The sequence below is a fragment of the Rhinatrema bivittatum genome, chromosome 9 (assembly GCF_901001135.1).
Source record: "Rhinatrema bivittatum chromosome 9, aRhiBiv1.1, whole genome shotgun sequence".
Classification (NCBI taxonomy): domain Eukaryota; kingdom Metazoa; phylum Chordata; class Amphibia; order Gymnophiona; family Rhinatrematidae; genus Rhinatrema; species Rhinatrema bivittatum.
In genome coordinates this window covers 45,074,115-45,096,362 of record NC_042623.1, presented here as the reverse complement: position 1 = coordinate 45,096,362, position 22,248 = coordinate 45,074,115, and the positions used below count along the sequence as shown (strand labels likewise).

At 45.9% G+C, this 22,248-nt stretch overlaps 1 protein-coding gene across 1 annotated transcript in view; it reads right to left on the bottom strand.

The window, feature by feature from the left end:
- The window catches only part of PUS7 (pseudouridine synthase 7), a 68,720-nt gene that overhangs the window by 11,313 nt on the left and 35,159 nt on the right, over positions 1–22,248 (bottom strand). Inside the window, exons 9-12 of the mRNA XM_029615035.1 lie at positions 20,434–20,559; positions 18,565–18,626; positions 16,424–16,584; positions 6,042–6,168 (exon numbers count right to left, since the gene is read on the bottom strand). Coding sequence (XP_029470895.1) covers positions 6,042–6,168; positions 16,424–16,584; positions 18,565–18,626; positions 20,434–20,559 — 476 coding nt within the window. The remainder of the gene's footprint in view (positions 1–6,041; positions 6,169–16,423; positions 16,585–18,564; positions 18,627–20,433; positions 20,560–22,248) is intronic.

Sequence of the window (22,248 nt, the reverse complement as noted above, 5' to 3'; positions counted from 1 at the left end):
GGGTGTTCTCCGACAATGCAACGACGGTGGTCTACATCAATCGGCAGGGCAGCACCTGGAGCTGTCCGGTGGCGGCGGAGGCTTAGCTATTAATCCACTGGGCGGAGAACCATCTTTACCGGATAGCGGCCTCTCACATTGCCGGCGAAGACAAAGTCCAGGCATATTTTCTCAGCCGTCACCAGTTGGATCCGGGGGAGTGGGAGCTCTCTGACGACGCATTTCATCTTCTGTGCGACCGGTGGTCCAGGCCGGCCATGGACCTGATGGCGACCATACAGCAATGCCAAGGCTCCCCGGTTCTTCAGCCGGCGACAGGAACCAGGGGCAGAAGGGGTGGAAGCGCTGGTTCCCCCCTGGCCAAATGACATCCTGCTGTATGTTTTCCCACTGTGGCCTTTGGTCAGAAAGGTTCTACGCCGCATCGAGGTGCACGCAGGCAGGGTGATTCTTGTGGCACCAGAGTGGCCAAGGCACCTATGGTTTGCGGACCTCTTGAATCTGGCGGTGGACGGTTCATTGAGGTTTCATCCGTCTCCGACTCTATTGCATTAGGGCCCTGTTTATTTCACAGAGGCAGATCGCTTTTGTCTAGTGGCATGGCTTATGAAAGGCATAGATTGAGGAGTAAGGGTTACTCGAATGCGGTGGTGACCACACTTACGTTCCTGTAAAACTTCTACCTGTTGCGTCAGTTGGTCTTAGACGGCTTCACCCTGCTTGTTGCACCACTATCTCGGCTCCTCTCGCTTACTTGGGCAAGATGGCTACCGCAGCGTCGTCAAGCCGACTTCTCTGGCGTCCCCGGAACGGCTATGGTGCAGCCGTACGCCATTGCACCTCCCAGGTACCTACTAGGATGCGTGCGCAACCCACGTCTAAATATGCCCAGTGGCGTGAACCTCGAGGGCGTTCCCTCATCTGATGTCACGCCACCCCGGGTATATCTACTTCTCAAGATTGCTGGCTCATTGAGTTGGCAAAGGCTCGAATAGACTCAATTGGCTCGACTGTTCCTGTCTGCGCTACTCTGCCACTTCTCTGCTGCCTGTGGGAAGCTTTTCTTCTGCCCTTCGGGGTTACTACTAACTTGGGTACCCGCTCCTCGGGGGCCCTCTGTTCTATTTCAGGAACCTTCCATGGAACAAGCACTCGCTCGAGGGCCTGATCTCCCTGCCTCAGTGCCTGTACCTACTGCTAACTATCTGGTGGAATCGCATCCATAACAGCTAACACCGAGTAAGTACTTTAACCTCTCGTCTGTCTCATCCACAGTATCTGCTGCGGAACCTCCTGACGTCATCCTGGAGAGAAGGGCTCCCTCTGCCGAGGTCCCTGAGACTACAACTCATCACTGCCACCTGGTGGCTACTTCAAGCTGTATAAATAAAGAATTATTCCGGTGTTTTGTGTATAGAGTCTAGCCCAGTGCTGTGGCTCCTCACGGGGCTCCTCCCCGTGGGCGTGATCATCTCCACAGCACCCAAGGATCCACTACAACTCATATAATAACAACACTACCTCTATGGCAAACGTTAGTTTTGGGGTGTGTTTGAGTCCTGGTGCATAGACCACCAAGTACAGCCCATCCAGGGCGTCAATTCTAGATGTCCTGGATTTTTTTTTACAGGCAGGCTTAGCCAAGGGGTTGGCATTCAATTCTCTGCGGGTGCAGGTGGCGGCCCTTGGCTGTTTTTGAGGAAAGGTGCAGGGGATTGCACTAGTCTCTCATCCGGATGTGGCTCGTTTCTTAAGAGAAGCTAAATATCTACGTCCACCGGTCCAGAGCCCTTGTCCCTTGTGGAAGCTGGATTTGGTGCTGCGGGCACTTTGTAATGCCCCTTTTGAGCCATTGAAATGAGCGACCCTAAGGATCTGACTTTGAAGACGGCTTTTCTGGTGGCTATTTCTTCTGCGAGGCGGGTTTCCAAGCTACAGGCCTTATCCTGCAGAGAACCTTTCTTAAGGATTTCTGAGGCAGGAGTTTCCTTGAACAGTTCCCTCCTTTCTTCCGAAGGTCGTATCCTTTTTTCATTTGAACCAGTCCGTGGATCTCCCTTCCTTCGCAGGTTTAAATTCTTCATCTCCAGAGTCTAGAGATTTGCGGAAGTTGGACGTGAAGAGAATGTTGTTGCGTTACTTGGAGGTGACTAACAGTTTCCGACTCTCGGATCATCTTTTCGTGCTGTGGAGTGGACCCAGAAAGGGGCAGAAGGCTTCCAGGGCCACGATCGCACGCTGGTTGAAGGAGACTATAGTGTCGGCTTACCTGGTTCAGGGTCATTCGATTCCATCTGGTCTTAAAGCTCACTCTACTCGGTCACAGGCGGCTTCTTGGGCTGAATGTCAGCAGGTGTTGCCACAGGAAATTTGTAGGGCGGCTACCTGGAAGTCTCCGCATACCTTTGCCATACATTATCAACTGGATGTCCGGGCTCCAGAGCCCGGTTCCTTTGGAGCCAGTGTACTCCGAGCGGGACTCTCTCAGTCGCACCCTGGTTAGGAAAGCTTTGGTACATCCCAGCTGTCCTGGACTGATCCGGGTACGTACAGGGAAAGGAAAATTACCACCTGCTAATTTTCGTTCTGTAGTACCACGGATCAGTCCAGACGCCCACCCGGGGGGAAAATGGAGAGTCCGCTCGGCCAGTAGCTGATCAATATTTCTGCAAGTTTTACTGACTGCCTCCCTTTTCAGGGAAAGGTCTTGGGCATGTTTCGTTCATTCATTGAGTTTCAGGTTGTTTTCATCTCCTCTGCTCTTCGGGGGGGGGGGGGGGGGGAAGTTGTTCTGGTTGCCGTTATGGTCTACATAATTTCTGCTTGGGTACAGTGTAATACTGGCAGACACTAGGTGGCATCTCAGGGGACTAGGACAGAGTCCGCGAAGTCTTTTTCTGTCTCTATCTGCTGGAGGGGAGGCAAAACTCAGCTGTCCTGGACTGATCCATGGTACTACAGGAATGAAAATTAGCAGGTAAGAACCAATTTTCCTGCTTTCAGTATGATTGCAGAGACCAAACACTCATTTGGGAAATTCTGAGGAAACTAATTCTCTCCTCCTGTGGCAGAGGATAGCTTTGACTAACACTCTTCCCCCTTGTGTCCTCTTTTCAGGGTATCCACTTCAGTAAGTACCATACCCTGAAGGTGACGTCCTTGGTGGCTTCTTAGTATCCTAGAGGGAAGGGTCCCCTTCCGCTGGGCTTTCTATTTTTTTGGGGGGGAGGAGTAATTGACATCACTAGAGTGGCCACAACCCTGGAAATGAGGGCTGCTGGTTCCTCGTTCCGGGATAGGCATTTTATGGTGGAGCCAACGTCATCTAATGCCAACTCCCCCTATTTCCCCCTAGGTGGTCTGGGGTGACTTTCTTCCAGATCATGATGCTTCCCTGGAAGCTTGAGAGTCTGCTTGAAAGGGGTTATGGATTTTCACTCATCTCCTTGGCTGCTGTCCATAGGGGGTGAATGTTAAACCTTAGGGAACCAGAGATACTAGTATGCATAGGTCCCTGCATGGCTAGATAAGCTTTGTGCATTAACCTGATACACTCTGGAGTAAAGATTCCCTGCCAGGGAACCTTATAGCCCCCCTGGACCTTTGGAGGGGGGGAGAAGGGGCTTCTCCTGATCTCATCACATAGGGCTGGTCCCTAGCATGCCCCTGAAGGGAGATTCCCTTCCTCCGATGGTCCGAAGCTGTTCCGATCCTGCTGTGTCTGCCCTGGATCAGACAAACGGTTCTGCTTTCAATTGCTGCTCCTTAGCTTGAGGGACCAAGCAATGGTTTTTCATCCTAGAGATACTCCGCTAGGTTGTCCCTGAGGCAGAAGGCCTTTGCAGGATTGGGCACCTGCTTGGCTTCACAGCTGAAGGATTTTCAACTCCCATGTGTTCTCCAAGTTCACTAAACAAGTGTGAACTGAGCTTATAACACTGCAGGGCTGTAAACTGCACACTCTCTCTTTAAGGACTGCTAAGAGAAATTGCCAGCCACTAACAAGGGTGTGGCAAGCAGCTCATCTGTGGCATCCTCTAGAGCATTTCAGCTCTTAGCCCTGCCTTGCAACTGGGAGATGATAAAGTCTTAACAACGGAAGTGACTTGGCAATTTTTTTTTTCAATTTAGTTTTTATTGAGTGGTCAAATACCAAATAGCAGCAAAAGAAAAAAAAAACCCAAAAAACTTTTCAATAACATTTGATAAGTTGGCTACTTTCTAATTTGTATTTTTTTCAAGATTCTATACTTCAAGTTAGTTTTGCAAACTAAGACATGTAAAGCATACTTGCTGTTATGTCACATATCAATGTGAAGTATCTCGGTGAGCTCATGCATTTTCCTGTGTTGTGCAAGAGAAGGCACTGCTAGAATATGAACCCAAGGTCTCCTGTTTACTAGGCCACTGCTTTAATCAACTAAGCCTTGGCTGCTAAATTAAAGACAATGTGCTAAAATGAAATATGTGCACAAATGTAGCCAGAGGCAAAAATTTGGGATATTCTCTAGGGCAAAAATCGGTTCTTGCTCTCATGCAGGAGGATCAGTCTGTAGTCCCACAGGACAATGAGCTGTACTGTTATAAACTGAAAGATTTCCAAACTTTGAGATAACCGTGCTCTTCTTACTCTGCGAAATATCTGATGTCCGTTACTGCAGTAGCTTTGTAGTATCTTATTATTGTTGCTGGGATAGCCCTTGAACTGCAGGTCCCTGCAGTTCTACTTTTGCCAGCATGAACTTAGTAAATACTATTGTATTATACTGGAGCACTTTGTACACGTACATTGCAAGGTTACACGTCTATGACTGCAGTGCCCCAGAGACAACTAGAAACAAGCACCACCCAGGGAGTTGGGCTTCTCTTCCCCTGCAGTAGGAATAAGCACACTCAGCTGTTGTTCTCTCTTAACTATGTGCAAACCAAACAGCAGGCAAACATCAGACAGCCCCACTCTGAATTCATTCCTCCCCACAGAAATAAAATGGTTCAGCCACTACTTACCACCTCTTGAGAGCCATTGCCTGACAGACATGGCTTCTAATTATTTCTGCTGATCCTGAGACAGAGAGAGACAGCAGATCTGCAGGTTTTTTTTCTTTTGTTAAATAAGAGATTTCTGGGTTCCTGAGGATCCAGGAACTGTTCTCCAGAGATTACAACAGCCCCCACCCCCCCCCCACCCCCGAGTCCTGGGATAGCCATCGCTCTTTGGAGGTTCCACAGATTCCTAAGGGTATTGGGATAACCTTTGTTCTCTGGAGGTTCCATAGACCCCAAAGGGTACCTGAATAACTTTTCAGATTGTTAGGGCAGGCCCTGGGAGAATGCCTCCACTAGGAAAATCTACCACTAGAGACTGTTGTTCTGGCAACAACAAGGATTCTAGGAGTTTAATGTCTTCTTCACATGTCTGCAATTGCTGGAGACAGAGACTACTAGTATTGGACCAGGACCACACCCAGAGGGAAATCCCATATGTGATGACTGGTCTAGCAGGATAAGGAATGGGAAATGTGGGGGTGAAGGCGGTGGAGGGAAAGTGGACTTTAGAGGGTATAAGTGGGGATATTGTCAATACAAATGATAATTTTACAGGAACTATATGTCCTACAATATTAGATTAGTAAAACCAAACAGCCTAATATACATGATAGGAAATCCTGTATCCTACAAGTTATTAATTAGGTGTCAGCTGCCTGTTGGGAAACCCAGGTTCAATAGCCAACTTGAACACCTGGAATCGAACACTGCTGAAATCCCAGAATCTTTTTCTAGGAAGTCCTGAAACTCTTAACAGTATCAGCTTTGGGTTACTGATGCTCCCTCCACTATGCTTATAGCTCTTGGGAGAGCTGAAGTGATCATAGCAACACCTGCTTGCATCTCACTCTGCTGTGAGCCAAAAGGGCTGTTCAGTCAGTGTAGGAAAAGAAAGAGGAAAAATGGTCATTTTAAGATCTGGCTAGGAAACGGTTAAGGAGAGAAAGAACAGGAAGTGTTACATTTGTATTAAGAAACTAGATACTATACTTCACCTCCTTTAAGCACAAGATCCCCTGGAACAGCTTTCAGCCCATATTCTTCGATTCTCTTGCTCACCATATTATTCCACACATAACTCTGATAGCTATGTATGTACATCAGACGATTATTCCTTGGGATCTGATAGGAAAAATATGGCAGATGGGCTTTAGTAATTAAGAGTTAAATATATAAAGACAAAACTGGACACTGAAAAATTATTTCATTCACAAAATTAATGATTTATTATAATTGATAAATACTATTCTTCGGACTAAAGTAATGTTGCACCTATTTTAGATCACTTAGATGTGGGAAAATAAAGGTCAAACAACTTGTATGCGATACCCTTTTATTAGGGGCATAACATCATAAGAAATGCCATGCTGGTTCAGACCAAGGTCCATTGAGCCAGAATCCTGTGTGACACTGGCCAATCTGGGTCACAAGTATCCGGCAGGTCCCAAAAAAGTTACTTCCAGGAACAGTAATAGCTTTCTCTAGTCTACCTGGCTAATAATCTTTTATAGATTTTTCCTCCAGGAACTTGTCCAAACCTCATTATACTAGTCGCCTTGCCCACATCCTCTGGCTACATGACAGTGCAGAGTGAAAAAGTACTTTCTACGATATTTTTAAATCTGCTGGTTGTTAGTTTATTGTAATGTCTCCTTGTTTTAGTTATTATTTAAAAGGGTAAATAACTATCCTTTATTTACCCGTTCCATGATTTGATAAACTTCTATCATGTCCCCTCTTGGCCATCTGAGTCCTAATCTGCATAGCCTCTGTATATAAGGAAGGCATTCAATTCCCTTTATCATCATTATTGTTGCCCTCCGCACCTTTTCTAGTTCTTCTATGACTTTCCTCAGATGGGGTGACCAGAACTGCATACAATACTCAGGGTGCAATCCAGGCAATAGAATAATTTCCATTTTATTCTCCATTTTTTCCAGCAGGCTTTTAGATAGGCTTGCAAGACTGTTTGCTTTGAAATTTTGTTTAGAAATCAGTGGGGTTTGACTGTGTACTGATTTGTATCATTTTAAGTTACATTTTTATGATGAATGTACAGTTCTGTAAATTGCTTAGAGCTTTGCACCAGGTGACAAATAAATATACAACATTCTTTTTTGAACTCATTCCTAACATGCTATTTGTTTTTGATTGCCACCGTGCACTGAGCTGAGGATTCCAATGTACTGTCCCACAAGGACTCCAAGGTCATTTACCTGGGTGGTGACTCCCCAATACAGAAGCCAGCATTGTGTATTTGAGGTTAGGATTATTTTCCTTATGTGCATCACTTTGCACTTTTCCTCACTACATTTCATCTGCATTCAGATGCCCAGTATCCTAGTCTCACAAAGTCCTTCCTCACAATCTGCTGTTGCAGATTTGATCACTCATCATTCCTTTTTCCAGATCATTTTTGAATACGTTAAACAGCACATGCCCAAGTATAGAGCTCTTTATCTAATTTAATAGAGCTCTGGTCAGTTTTTGCACTGAAATAATGAAGGGCGATTACCTCAAAATATAGTTCACAAAAAGGTATGCTTAGTCTAAGAAATGGGCCAGCCCGAAAACTGAGTGCCAGTGCTACCATGTGGGGGATCTGTGTTCAGTCTGGCTTCTGTTCTTCAGGAAGACGTAGGCTGGGGATTCTACTGAGGGATTACCGGCAAGCAGTGACAAATATCAAGCTGACTCAGGATAGATGTGTAGTGGCTTCTGAAGGGAGAATGGTCATTGCATTGGCAGGGCTAAGTGCGAGGTGGGGCGGGGGAGGGAGGAAATCTCACTGGCAGTTGCAAGTGCAGGCTGATGGCACTGTCGCTTCACTAGGGATCAGTTCTGATCGCTCAGGAAACATTTGCTCCTGTCCCATAAAAAGTGCCAAATTAAAAATAAGGTATTACTTGCAACTTTTTTGTTGACATATCTGGATATTCTTTGGAGAAAAAAAAAAAATCCATGTAAAAAAGGGAGAGGAAAATTTATTTTATTTGTCTTACAGCAAAGTTACATTCTCCAGGTCTTTCCAGTAACTCTGTGTTACCACCAAGCCTCAAGCCAAGATTAAATTCATATGTTCGATACTGAACTTGAGAAAGGCTTATCAAATGGAGATGGAAGTAAGAACATACACACAGGCTGATGCAATATCAGGTGCTCAGGTCAGTGTGCTGCTTAAGACACGGACAGGTGCGCTAGATTTATGCCCAATGCAAATAAAGGATTAGAGTGTCAAAACATGTATACAATAGAACGCGTATCCAATAGCACTCATCACATGCAAATTCTATGTAGATGAGGATATTAGTTATTGCCCTGCAATGCCAAAAATTGCTGCATGGCCAAGGCGCCCATTTTAACATGGCAAATTAAATTCCTGCCTGGAAGCAGGTGTTAAAGTATGCCATACTCAAGGGCTCACGCAAACAAAACAAAAAATATCCTGGGATTCCTTCTATTAGTATCGTGGCAATACAGTAGGAGGAACCACAGAAAGCAGCATCCACAAGTTCTGGCCCAATTGAAGTGTCGAGCACTTAATATTACTTTACTCACTCCTTCACTTACTGCTGATTGGTCCTTTTCACTGACCCTTGTCAGTGAAAGGACCAATCCCCTTTCAAAAGGCTGTCCTGAAAGGGGATTGGTGAAAAGGACCAAATCGGGAACAGCCCTGCTGGGGGGGGGGGGGGAGTTCTGGCCAGGCTATTGTGGACACAGAGCCACTCTCCTGGGCACCTGATGCAGAGCGCTAGGGACGCACAAACTATCCATTGCGCAGGCCCAGTTCCAGTGCTGCATAAGTTTACTTCTGCTATGGAGGAGGCGTAAGTTTAAAAAAAAAAAAAAAAAAAAAAGACGACAAAATACCAGCATCCCTGAGGGTTTTAAGAGATCTGGGGGAGTGCAGGCTAAAGAACCAGGAGGGTTTGGAGGACCTATAGACTGGATGAACTGGTGAAACGGGTCCTGGTGTGGACACACACCTGTTATAAAATTCCCTCACTTGCATGGCTCAAACCCAACTTTACACAGTTATCCATGCCTACGTGCAAAATTAGGTGCACAGATTTGCGTGCCTAGGCTATTTTGTAACATACACATGTATGCGCGCATGTGTTATAAAACTTCTGCATCTCTGGGCATGTAACAAGTGTGTACACGTGCACTTGTTTGAAAGCTCCCATTCCTATGAATAAAGGAAAATTAGTGCTTACCTGATAATTTTCGTTCCTGTAGTACCAAGGATCAGTCCAGACTGCTGGGTTATGCCTCCCGTCCAGCAGATGGAGTCAGAGAGAAACTGAAAAGGCACCACCCATATACCCTTGTGCGCCCCCTGCGATCCTTCAGTATAATCGATAACAAAGCAGAATGATAGAAGAAATCTTAGGCAAGAACCCGTGACTAGAACAAGTGAAACATGAACTCTTGGAAAAAACGAGGAAAAAACCCCGGCTGAAAATGCCGCTGAACTAAACGATAAGATATCTGTGTAAGCTTTCCATAAAGGAATTCTGAAATACAAGAATACAGTGACGGGACTGCTGCTAACATGGGCGGGCGTCTGGACTGATCCTTGGTACTACAGGAACAAAAATTATCAGGTAAGCACTAATTTTCCTTTCCCTGTACGTACCAGGATCAGTCCAGACTGCTGGGAAGTACCCAAGCTGCCCTAAAAGGGGTGGGACCTCGACAGTCCCGCTTGAAGCACACCGCTGCCAAACGAAGGTACCGTCGAATCTTGCACATCCAAACGGTAATGTCTAGCAAAAGTGTGCAAGGATTTCCAAGTCGCCGCCCGGCAAATTTCCTGAGGAGAAACAAAGGCACTATCCGCCCAAGACGCCACCTGGGAACGCAGAGAATGAGCCTTAAGACCTTCCGGCATGGCACGCCCCCGACAAATGTAAGCTGAAGCAATAGCGTCCTTCAGCCAGCAGGCTATAGTCATTTTAGAAGCTTTGGACCCCTTCTTAGGGCCACTCCATAAAACGAAAAGATGATCAGACAAGCAAAAAGGATTAGTGACTTCCAAGTATCGTAATAACGCCCGAACATCCAACCTCTTAAGTTCCGAAGCCTCACTGCCATCTGCCGAAAATGCTGGTAGTTCTACCGTCTGATTCACATGAAAAGACGTAACCACCTTTGGCAAGAAGGAAGGGACAGTTCGAAGCGAAACTCCCGAGTCCGAAATGCGAAGGAAAGGTTCTCTGCATGACAACGCTTGGAGCTCTGAAATGCGCCTCGCAGAACAAATAGCCACCAAGAAAACAGTCTTGAGAGTGAGATCCTTGAGCGTAGCCCGCTTCAGCGGTTGAAATGGAGAAGTACAAAGGCCACGAAGAACCAAATTTAGACTCCAAGCGGGACAGATGGATCTCACCGGCAGACGCAAATGCTTGACCCCCTTCAAAAATCTGGCTACATCGGGGTGCATGGCAATGGAAACGCCGTCAATTTTGCCGCGAAAACAGCCTAGAGCCGCCACCTGCACGCGAAGGGAATTATAGGATAAGCCCTTCTTTAGGCCCTCCTGCAGGAATTGCAGGACCTGAGACACTGTAGCTTGTCTCGGGGACATGGAGAATCCATGACACCAAGAGTCGAACACCTTCCATACACGCACATAGGTAACCGAGGTAGACGGCTTACGAGCTTGAAGAAGAGTAGTGATGACAGAATCAGAATATCCCTTCTTCCTTAATTGACGCCTCTCATAAGCCAGGCCGCTAGACAGAAGCGATCGGCCTGGTCGAAAAACACTGGACCCTGTCGCAATAGGCGAGGCAGGTGACCGAGACGCAAGGGACCGTCTACCGCTAGGTTGATCAGATCGGCAAACCAAGGCCTCCTTGGCCACTCTGGCGCCACGAGAATGACCGGACCCTCGTGGGATTCTATCCGACGCAACACTTTGCCTACCAGTGGCCACGGAGGGAACACGTACAGGAGAATATGCTCGGGCCATGGAAGAAACAACACGTCCACACCTTCCGATCCGTGCTCTCGTCTGTGGCTGAAGAAGCGCGCTGCCTTTGCATTTAGGCGCGTCACCATGAGATCCACTCGGGGCGTTCCCCATCTTCGAACGATGAGTTTGAGTGCCTCTTGTGACAGTTCCCACTCCCCTGGATCTAATTGCTGCCGGCTGAGATAGTCCGCCTGGATGTTGTCGACTCCGGCTATGTGGGATGCTGCTAATCGAGACAAATGCTTTTCCGCCCAATCCATTAACTTGCTCGCCTCGGACGCAACCAAGTAACTCCTGGTGCCCCCTTGGCGATTTATATAAGCCACTGTAGTCGCATTGTCTGACGAACTCGAACTGCTTGATGTCGGATCAGAGGGAGAAACCGCTGCAGCGCCAAGCGGACTGCCCTGGTCTCCAGACGGTTGATGGACCACTTGGTCTGCGGAGCTGTCCAACGCCCCTGTGCAGACTGAGATTGGCAGACCGCCCCCCAACCCGACAGGCTGGCGTCCGTCGTAACGATGATCCATCGCGGGGGTTCCAAATAGACTCCCTGGAGCAAATGGGTTGGCTGCAACCACCATTGCAGGCTGGCCCTGGCCGGGTCTAGAAGTGGTAAAGGCACCCGTAACTCCTCCGATTTGGGGTCCCATCGAGATAATAGCGCTCTCTGTAATGGTCGCATATACGCAAAAGCCCAAGGAACCAACTCCAGGGTGGACGCCATATATCCAAGAACCTGCAAATAATCCCATACCACCGGCAAAGACAGAGCTAATAGACGACGAACCTGCGCCAGTCGCTCCATTCTTGCCTGTGGCAGGGAAACCTTGCCCAACTCTGTATCGAACAAGGCTCCCAGAAACTCTAGGGTCTGGGAGGGAATCAGCTGGCTCTTGGGATGGTTGACGACCCAACCAAGGGAGCTCAGACGGTATAGGACCGTCTGTACTGCCTCCTTGCAAAGCCTTCTTGATTTTGCCCGAATGAGCCAGTCGTCCAAGTATGGATGTACAAGCACTCCTTCCCTCCGGAGGCTTGCGGTGACGACTACCATTACCTTGGTGAAGACCCTCGGGGCTGTTGCGAGACCAAACGGAAGAGCACAAAACTGGTAATGGGATCCCAGGATCATGAATCGTAGGAACCTCTGATGACATTCCTGTATCCCGATGTGCAGGTAAGCCTCTGTGAGATCCAAAGAAGCCAAAAATTTGCCTTTGTGGACCGCTGCAATGACGGACCGCAGAGTCTCCATCCGGAAGCGCGGGATTCTTAGAGCTCTGTTGACCTGTTTTAGATCGAGGATGGGACGGAAGGTGCCTTCCTTCTTTGGGACGATAAAATAGATGGAGTAGCGACCCGTGCCTTGCTCGGCTACCGGTACTGGAACTATAGCTCCCAGAGCCTGTAACCGCGCCAGTATTTGCGAAATGGCCTTTTGCTTGTCTCGCGACCCATCGGGAGAAGCCAGGAAGAAATCGCGCAGGGGTCGTGCCAACTCCAAAACGTAGCCGTGGTTTATAATTTCAAGGACCCACTGGTCTGAGGTTATTCTGGCCCATTCCTCCCGAAAGTGAAAAAGTCGACCTCCCACTTTCGGAATGGAGGGATGGACCGGCGTCCCCTCATTGTGTCGTTTTATTATTGGTGAAGGCATGACTCGCCCTCGTGCACGATTGTCGCCGGCCACGAAAGGAAGGAGACCATCCTTGAGAGCGTGCGGGCGGTTGCCGTGGGGCATACGACGAAGAACCTCTTCCAGAGCGATACCGTCGCTGTCTGCGAAAACGACCACGAAAAGAGGTGGAAGACCGGAACGATTTTGGCTTGTCTCCCGGCAACTTGAAGACCTTGTTCTCTCCCAAGGACTTAATAAGCTGCTCCAACTCGTCCCCAAATAGAAGCTTACCCCGAAAAGGGAAGGAACCAAGTTGTGCCTTGGACGATGAGTCCGTCGCCCAATGGCGGAGCCATAGGAGGCGGCGCACGGAAACCGCTGACGCCATGGAGCGGGCTGAAGTACGGAGAAGATCATACAAGGCGTCCGCTGCATAGGCTACCGCAGATTCCATTCGGTTCGCCTGTTCTGCTTCTCCTGGAAGCAAATCTTGAGATGTTAACATTTGCTGCACCCAGCAGAGAGTAGCCCTCTGACCATGCAGCTACAAACCGCCGCCCGCACCCCCAGGGCTGACGCTTCAAAAATTCGCTTAAGCAACACTTCTAATTTCCTATCTTGGAGATCCTTAAGGGCCGTGCCACCGGTAACTGGGATGGTGGTATGTTTAGCAATGGCCGTAACCGCTGAATCCACCTTAGGCACCTTAAGCGACTCCAATGCCTCCAAAGGGAGCGGGTAAAGCTTATCCATAGCTCGGCCAACTCTCAAGGTAGCCTCCGGAGCATCCCACTCCCGGGTCACGATTTGAGAACATTTTTTATGGTAAGGAAATGCATGGGAAGGTGCGCGGAGCCCTGCCAACTCTAAGTCACCTGGTAAGGAATCTGAGTCAATCTGCGGACCTGGAATCCCCAGTTCCTGAAGGACACGCGAGACCAAGGGGTCCAACTCCTCCTTGTGAAACAACCGGAGGACGAGCGGATCATCGCCTTCCACGAAATCCGTGCCCCCCATGTCTGCCCCAGAGTCAGGAGCGGGGGGATCCTGGGGGATAGGATCCACCGTAGTGTGCTGCGGAGGTTTAGGAGCCGGGGATGGACCAGAGTTTCCTAACCCCAATCCCTCGAGACCTGTAGAAATTTTCCCCCGTTTATCGGGAAGCCGCAGCCCCCTGCTCCCAATCTGCTTCGGCCTCCAGATAAGCTTTGTGCAATAACAGCACAAATTGAGAAGAGAAGGGGTATGGCCGCTTCCGAGGCTCCACCTTGGCACCCAGATTCGGCAAACCAACATTCGCACTTGAACCGCGGGCCCTGGGGGGACTTAAATCCGGTGGGGAGAGAGGATCATCATCCTCTTCCTCCCCTGAAGAATCTGCCTCCCGATCAGGCCGATCTAAAATGGCCGCCGCCCCTGCAATCGGGAGCGAGCCCTGCACGAGGCTGCCCGCGGTATTCAGCCGCGAAAGGAGTGACTTCTCGGCTGGGGCTGCTCTCCGCGAAGGCCCCTCGTCCCCGGAGATGCACCGGGAGCAGAGGCCTTCGCGCGAGAGCCAGAGCCCTGACTCCCCGCACATGGTACAAACTAGCCCCCTGGGCATTTCCTGTGACGGTAAAAGAGCGAGAAACGGCGCGAAACAGTGGCGGGCGGCAGCCCACCCCCTCCGGAGACCCAGGGAGTACAGCAGGCAGGGGAACTGGAAAAAGATATCTCATTTTTATTTTATTTTATTTTTTGAGTTTCAACAGCGCTGCTACCGGCAGCTAACAAATGCAGCACAAGTATTTTTTTTTTTTTTTAAACTTTTGGAGCCTGCAGAGAGGAAAACTCCTTCTGCCAACCTTCTCCGAGGAATGGAACGTCTCTGGAGGCGGAGGGGGAGAGTGACCGGCCCACCGATGAATACTCCCCCCCTCCTCTCACTGGGCAGGGCAGAAATGCACTCCAGGAAAAGGCTCCAGGGCAAAGTCCTGCCTTGCCTGCTACGGCTCCTACTTCAGATTCTACTTTGTTCTAGTCACAGGAGTTCACCAGATAACTTAAACCAAACCTGGAAAGAGAACCTCACTTCACTCCTCTTTTTTTTTTTTTTTTCAGGAGATCAGGACCGCAGGTTATGCTCTCTCATCTGCTGGAGTCAGAGATGTACTGAAGGATCGCAGGGGGCGCACCAGGGTATATGGGTGGTGCCTTTTCACTTTCTCTCTGACTCCATCTGCTGGACGGGAGGCATAACCCAGCAGTCTGGACTGATCCTGGTACGTACAGGGAACTCTGTATTTTCTTTTAGAATTAAATCTTAGCTGCCAGACCCTAGATCCTTCCTCTAACTTTCTAGATGCCTCCTCATGTTTTCCAACCCTCCTTGGCTGTCTATCCTGTTGTAGATTTTGGCATTATTGGCATAAAGACAAACCTTTCCCAATAATCCTTTTGCAATGTCATTCACAAAAGCGTTGAAAAGAACCAGTCCAAGGATTGATCCCTGCGGCACACTGCTAGTAAAGCTCTTCTCCGACGAGTGATCTCCATCTACCATTACCCTCTGTCACCTTCTAGTCAATCAGTTTCTAATCCAGTCAACTTTAGGGCTCATACCAAAGGTGCTCTATTTATGTCACTTATGCGGAATAGAACCAAAGGCTTTACTGAAATCCAAGAACACTACACCAATCTTAACTCTGGTCACCTAATCAAAGGAATTGATCAGTTTCGTCTGACAAGACCTACCTCTGGTAAAACCATGCTGCCTTGGATCATGCAAGCCACTGGATTTCAGATTTTGAACTATCTTCTGATTTAGCAGAGAGTCCATTAATTTGCTCAAAGAGAATTTGCTCTGTGCATCTAATCCGTGTGATGGCTGCCGATGCATTCTGATAAGGAACAGTGTATCACCCTGATTTACTTCAGTTTATAGTGGTAAAAGCAATAGAGGAGGAGAAGCTTTCAAAAACTTGAAATACTAACATGTCTTATGTTTCACTGGCAAGGGATCAAGATACTTCACAGCTTGATTTTTGTACTCTTGGGATTTGCTGGTGTCCATTGCTGGTTTCCTTTGCCAAGATTTGATTCATTTGTTTCTCTTACTGTATTATTTGGCAGGAAACGTGGCATACTGCAGCAACCTAGTTTTGATATGTTGCACATAAGTCAGAGGAGACTCGTGGGTACTGCTCCGGCTGCTATGATGGGGCATTCATCAGCTGGAAGAATCTTCCTACGTGTCATGTGGCCCATTGGTCATCACAGAATAATGTATTCCACAAAAAAATGGAATGGTGGAAAATAAGGCCTTACTTATTGGCCAATTAAAAATGGGTTATGTTTAAACAGTTACAAGGCTATACATTTTTTTGTCCAGAATACACAGAGTGTGGTTATTGAGCACCTGGGTGGACCCTATCTTAATGTCACTGTTCCCTGCAGGATTTCAGATGGCTACTGGGAGCCCAGATCACAACATAAAACTTGCTGAGATTTTAACCCTTCAGTCAAAATTGTTCATTCCCTAAAATGGGCAATCAGTATTGCACAATACAATATCCAATCACAGCTGGGCATTTCAGTATAGCCCAATTTTAATCAGTTGTGTTAAAATAAACTAAACCACATTAAAAAAAAAAAAAAAAAAAAAAAAGATTGACCTAGAATATAGATTCTAATATAGTATATCTTGCATGGTCAGTTATTATCCCTTAAGAACCAATGTAAAACCCCAGTTAATTTTGGAAAAACGGCCCCAGAAACGATCACGTTACACTCACTAGGCCAAATGCTGAGATAATATTTTTCAGTCCATACTTGGAAAGTCCTCGCAGGAGCTGCCCCTCCACACATCTTTTCACAGGAAGTTTCTTGAGGGCTGCATCTGCATCTCTGGTCTTTGCCCACTCTTCTCTGCATTTCACAAGGTAGCCTTTTTCAGCTGCAACCATAACAAGAAGATCAACATCTGCAACCTCAAAGTGCAGAAACCATCCCCCCCCCCCCCAACAACTCTATGCCAAACCAATGGCACTAAAAGAAAGTAGAGCACTCAATCACATGACAACAATACAGATACATTTTTGGCTCTCTCGTATAAAAAAAAGTAAGGCTGCAATTTTAGTCCATTTGGCTACACACAAACTGCAGGCAGAATTTTTTTTACTGGACTAATATAATGCATTTTTGACGGGCTGCGAAAGTTACACCCCCTTCATTAGGTCAGTGCAGAATGCGCTAAAAATGATTTTGCTTTACAATGGTGATGTTTGCTTTCAAAGCTGTAAAGAGTTGCAAAGTGCCTGGATGGGGGCTGTCGGGGTTGGAGTCGTGTTTCTGGAGGGGTGAGATAACAGAGAAAGAAATGGACTTTACAGTTACAGGAGGACTAGTGCGGACAATGGGTGAGAAAACAGTCAATGGATACTTTCAGCTAGCTTTGTAAATCGGAACAACAATAAATTACAAATACGTTTTCTCACAATTAGTGTTTTGTCCAAATCAAACCGAGCCTTAAATGGAATGCTCTCACATATGAATATTAGATTGGGTATTAACACAGGACATAAATGTGTATGATTACACTAAATTGCTATCCAACAAATACAAACACATAAATGTATTGCATTTCCAAACTCCTGTGTCATCTTTCTAAAGCATTTATGTAAAATTAATTGATGAAAGAAAAATAAAGAAACTAAGAGGTCCATATTCAGACACAGTCCAGCTAGCAAAGTTAGCCAGATAAACTTATCTGGCTAACTTTGGAGGTATATTCAATAGTGAAACTGCAATATTGATTATAGCGGGCTATCTTAAAGTTAGGTGGCTAACTATAGCCACCTAACTTTAGGCCAGGTCTTTGGCCCGACCAGACTTAGCCGGATAAGTCATCTGCTAATATTGGAGTTAGCCAGCTAATTTAACTAACTCAACTCCTCCCAGTTACACCCCTGAAAAGCCCCTAACTTATAGGGTCATTCATCAAAATACATTATGGCGTTAACACACATGATAATGCCATAACTCATGAGATAATTATGTTATCACAGGGCGCAAATGCAAATTTTTTGAAGGGGCGGGATTCATTAAAATGAGGGGCAATATCGCATGTTTTTAACACCAGAAATAACTACACTGTTGTTCCTGGAGTTAAGCTGCGCGATATGCCCGAAACGGCCTTAACACAATTTGCGATAAATATTGCAAATAGCATTTCGGCCATTTCTGGACTTGGAGAGGGGACACACACCCACACACACACTCTGGGGAGGCCTTCACAGTATTCAACTATTTATATCACTATAGGAGGGCCAGCCAATAGACTGAGGTGAGGTGGTGGTGGTGGTTTAGGGGCCAGGTTTACTTGCAGAGTGAGACGTACAAACAGCACAGTACACCTCGCTAGTGTGAGAGAACATAGTAGAAATCTCACCTTTGTGAGACTTTCTTCACTCCAAATGCCATCAAATCTTCACTGAGGTGTACTGTGCTGTTTGTACGTCTCACTCTGCATGTAAAACTGGCCCCTAAACCACCAAAACCTCACCTCGAGCCATTGGCTGGCCCTCCTATAGTGATATAAATAGTTGACTACTATGAAGGCCTTGAGTCTCCCTCTTTCTCTCTTATTTCAAACACTTTATTGCGCCCCGCAATAGCGCTACACATAGGTAGTGTATGCTAGCGCGTGATGCGTTAATTCTAAAATTACCATAAATGCCCCTTTTTCTTACCACAGGCATTATCCATGCGTTATTATAGCATTTTGATGAATCCAGGTGATAGCTGGCTATCTTATTAACTGGCTAGAATTTAGCCAGAGAAGTGGCCAAATATTCATTTAGCCAGCTAACTTCTGAGCTCGCCAGCTAAATACTTTTGAATATGGACCTCTAAATCTTCGTCTTATTGTACCAACCTCCAGGTCGTGGTTTTAATATTAAATCGATCACCTCGCTCCATCTGTTTTGGAGAATCGCTCTAAAATCCAGCAAAACAAAACATATGTTTGGTCTTCCTAAAATGATGAAATACCAGAATCTGCCTGACTGTCTTCATGGTCAGAACAATCTAGAGTTTATATATTTATTTTACCACACTCTAGTTCTTTAGTTTCTATCACATTTCAAAATGATCCAGTAACTACTTTCATGTGTGCTAACTACCAAGGACCAATTAAGAGTTCTACTACATGGCAGTCTGAGCCATTCCAAAATTTGAATAACTTTAATTAGCCATACTCAATCAAATAGTTACCTAGACCTCTGGGGGGGGGGGTGACAAATCAATATTTAAAAGCAGCAGTTCTATGTAAACAGTGCTGCCAAGTTACTCACATCCAGGAGGGAGATTTTTGTTTTTGCCAGTTCTGGTCTTGAACTTACATCCCAATGCATGGTGGTATTTGTAGTCCCTCATTCTCCCTATTGAAATCAGCACTGCAGGTACTAGAACACATTAGGTTGGGATTGTCAGAAACTCAGGACTGGCCTAAAATCTCCTTCTTGGAACTGGGTAACTTGGCAGCTCTTTTCAATATGAAAGGGGTCCCATGTCTTTTCTTGGTTTCCTCTTTTGCCCTTACTTATCCTTTAGGTTTCTCTTGGTTCTATCCAAATATACTTTTATTTTACAGTGTTTTACGTTTTGGAATGAGACATGCACACCTTTTATTACAGTCACCCAAAAAAAAAAAAAAGGTTTTTCCTGAATATGCTCGTGACTTTTTTTTTTTTTTTTTGCTTCTTCCCCTTCCCTCCTGGTCCTTTTGGCTTCCAGTTCCGTTAGAATTGGCCTCAGCTGGGGATACAGTACCATACGCTTTCCTTCACATTGGGATTTCCTGCCATTTTTATAACCTTCTCTCCATTGCATCCAAAATCCAGAATCAGAGCCTGGCTAGCAAGTGTTGCTGTTGTGCAGTGCTTCAGGAGATAGGCTCAGGAATGGTATGCTCATATGCCTGCTTGGGATTCATTTTTGTAATTTATTATGCAAGGACATATCCAGTTGATATATAAGTCAGAATCATCATTTCAAATTGCCAATAAAACCCACTGTTCAAAAACAATGTATCCAGTTCCTGCATGAGGAAGGCCAGCACAGCAGCAACCCTCCATTTAACTTACTGAAAGTGACTAAATAGATTTCAACATTTTTAACGTTTAGTTTTATAGCCTATCTGGCCAAAAACAATAAAACCACTAAAAAAAAAATCCTAAAAACAATACAAAAGAAAGAGAAAAAAAAAGAATCAAAGCCCAAATACTGATTGAACTTCAAAACTTTGTTTTGCTAGTACTGCTGTTTTAAGTACATAGTAAAAGGCAGAATGGCTCAAACTGCTATGCAATAAGAATCATATCCTCCTGGTTTACTACTCATGAAATCAACTAGAACAGGTCCATGCTCATCCCAAATGCACATTCCAGTGAAATTCAAACAAACAAATGAGAAATGCTTGGTACATCTGCTATGTTTTCAGAAAGATTTCATATTAATGTACATATTAGTAAACAGGAAGTCTTTCTACAAATGTAAAGAGCATGCCCAGCACGTGTTACTGGGATTATAGAAAAAACTGTACAATTCCACTAAAGGATCAGATTCACTTTCCTCTTGTTGATACTGACTGTATGCTGCCCCGTATCAGCTTTGTTCGAATAAGGTGAATTATAAATGATATATTAAATTATCTACTGTATTGGATTCACAAAACAAGAAATATTACATGGTATTAAGTAAGCGAGGAGCAATGGTAAAAACAACAATATGAACAGAAACATACCTTCCAACTTGATATGTAGGTACAGCTGTGGTACCAAACCTCTGCATTCCATAGTAGTTAATAAATCCAATATCCTTGAGAGATGTCATTGCCTGTTGAACTTGTTCATCAGTTCCTGTTATGTTCCTAACATTAAAAAAAAATACCATTATTCTTTCATAAAACCGCAGTTGGCAAGTGCCATCCAGCTTCCACTACTTGACTCTGTTACCTTCACATATAATATATCCGAGGGCAACAGGCTGGCTGGGGTGATGGCCACTCTTCACTGAAGACAGCAAGACACAAAGTTAAAAGCTAGGAGGTATACTTTAATTCATGACAACATGTGAAAAACAACAAAGGAATCCTCCAGTCTTTCAAGCGTAGGCTAGACAATCTTAGCTATCAGAGTTCTGCCCTTCCTTCATAGATTGCTTTAATTAAACTTACGTTACAGAGTTCAACACACACACGGTTCTGCAAATGTCTACAACGCAAAATAGCTAACTAAGAACTATGGAAGGATAGAAACCAGAAACGCATCTACAGGTGCTGTCCCTCGCTTCCTTTTATCAAGTCGTTTTCTCTCCTAGAAGGACTGCTTGCTTACAGACAAAAGGAAAATTGGTTCTTACCTGCTAATTTTTGTTCCTGTAGTACCATGGATCAGTCCAGACCCTGGGTTATGTCACCAATCCAGCAGAGGGAGGCAGAGAAAACTTTCTAATGACTCTGACGTATACCCTGGAGCACCACCTGCAGCCAATCAGTATTGACCAGTATCAAAGCAGAAATTTAACTACTAACATATTAACTAGCTATCTAAACAGGAGAATGAATTTCCAACTCACAAATCCTAAATGGAAGCAGAATCCCCTCAAAAAAATCTTGGGAATAAACAAGAAAATATTAAGAAAAATAGACAGCATGAAAAGGCGGTTTAATCACCCAAACAGTGAACGAGCGGACTCTCTGAAAAGATAAATATAATACACAGACATAAAGGGTGGGCGTCTGGACTGATCCATGGTACTACAGGAACGAAAATTAGCAGGTAAGAACCAATTTTCCTTTCCCTGTACGTACCTGGATCAGTCCAGACCCTGGGATGTACCAGAGCTGATTCAATTACGGTGGTACCCAGAGAGTCCTGCTCGGAGAACACTCTCTCCGAAGGCTGCCGAACTTGGAGCGTGAACATCCAAGCGGTAATGACGAGCAAAAGTATGCCACGACTTCCAAGTCGCTGCTTTACAAATCTCCTGAGGAGAAACTGACATTCTGCCCAAGAGGTAGCCTGTGACCTAGTAGAATGAGCTCTCAACCCTTCAGGAAGGTCACAATGAGCTAAAAGATAAGCTGAACGAATTGTCTCTTTTAACCAACGAGCAATCGTAGCCTTTGAAACACTATGACCTTTGCGAGGGCCACTCCACAAAACAAACAAATGATCAGACAATCGAAAATTGTTTGTAACTTCAAGATAACGCAACAGAGCTCGTCGTACATCCAATTTTTTTAAGATCCCTAGAGGAAGGATCCAAACACGGAAAAGCCGGAAGCTCCATGGACTGATTTCAATGGAAAGAAGATACTACCTTAGGTAAAAAAAGATGGTACAGTCCGTAATGAAATTCCTGTATCAGAAATTCTAAGAAAAGGCTCTCTGCAAGACAAGGCCTGCAACTCTGAAATTCTACAAGCTGAAGAAATGGCCACAAGAAACACCACCTTCAATGTGAGATCCTTCAAAGTCGCATGATTAAGGGGTTCAAAGGGAGCCGAACACAGGGCCCTAAGAACCAAATTCAAACTCCAAGCAGGACAAGGATT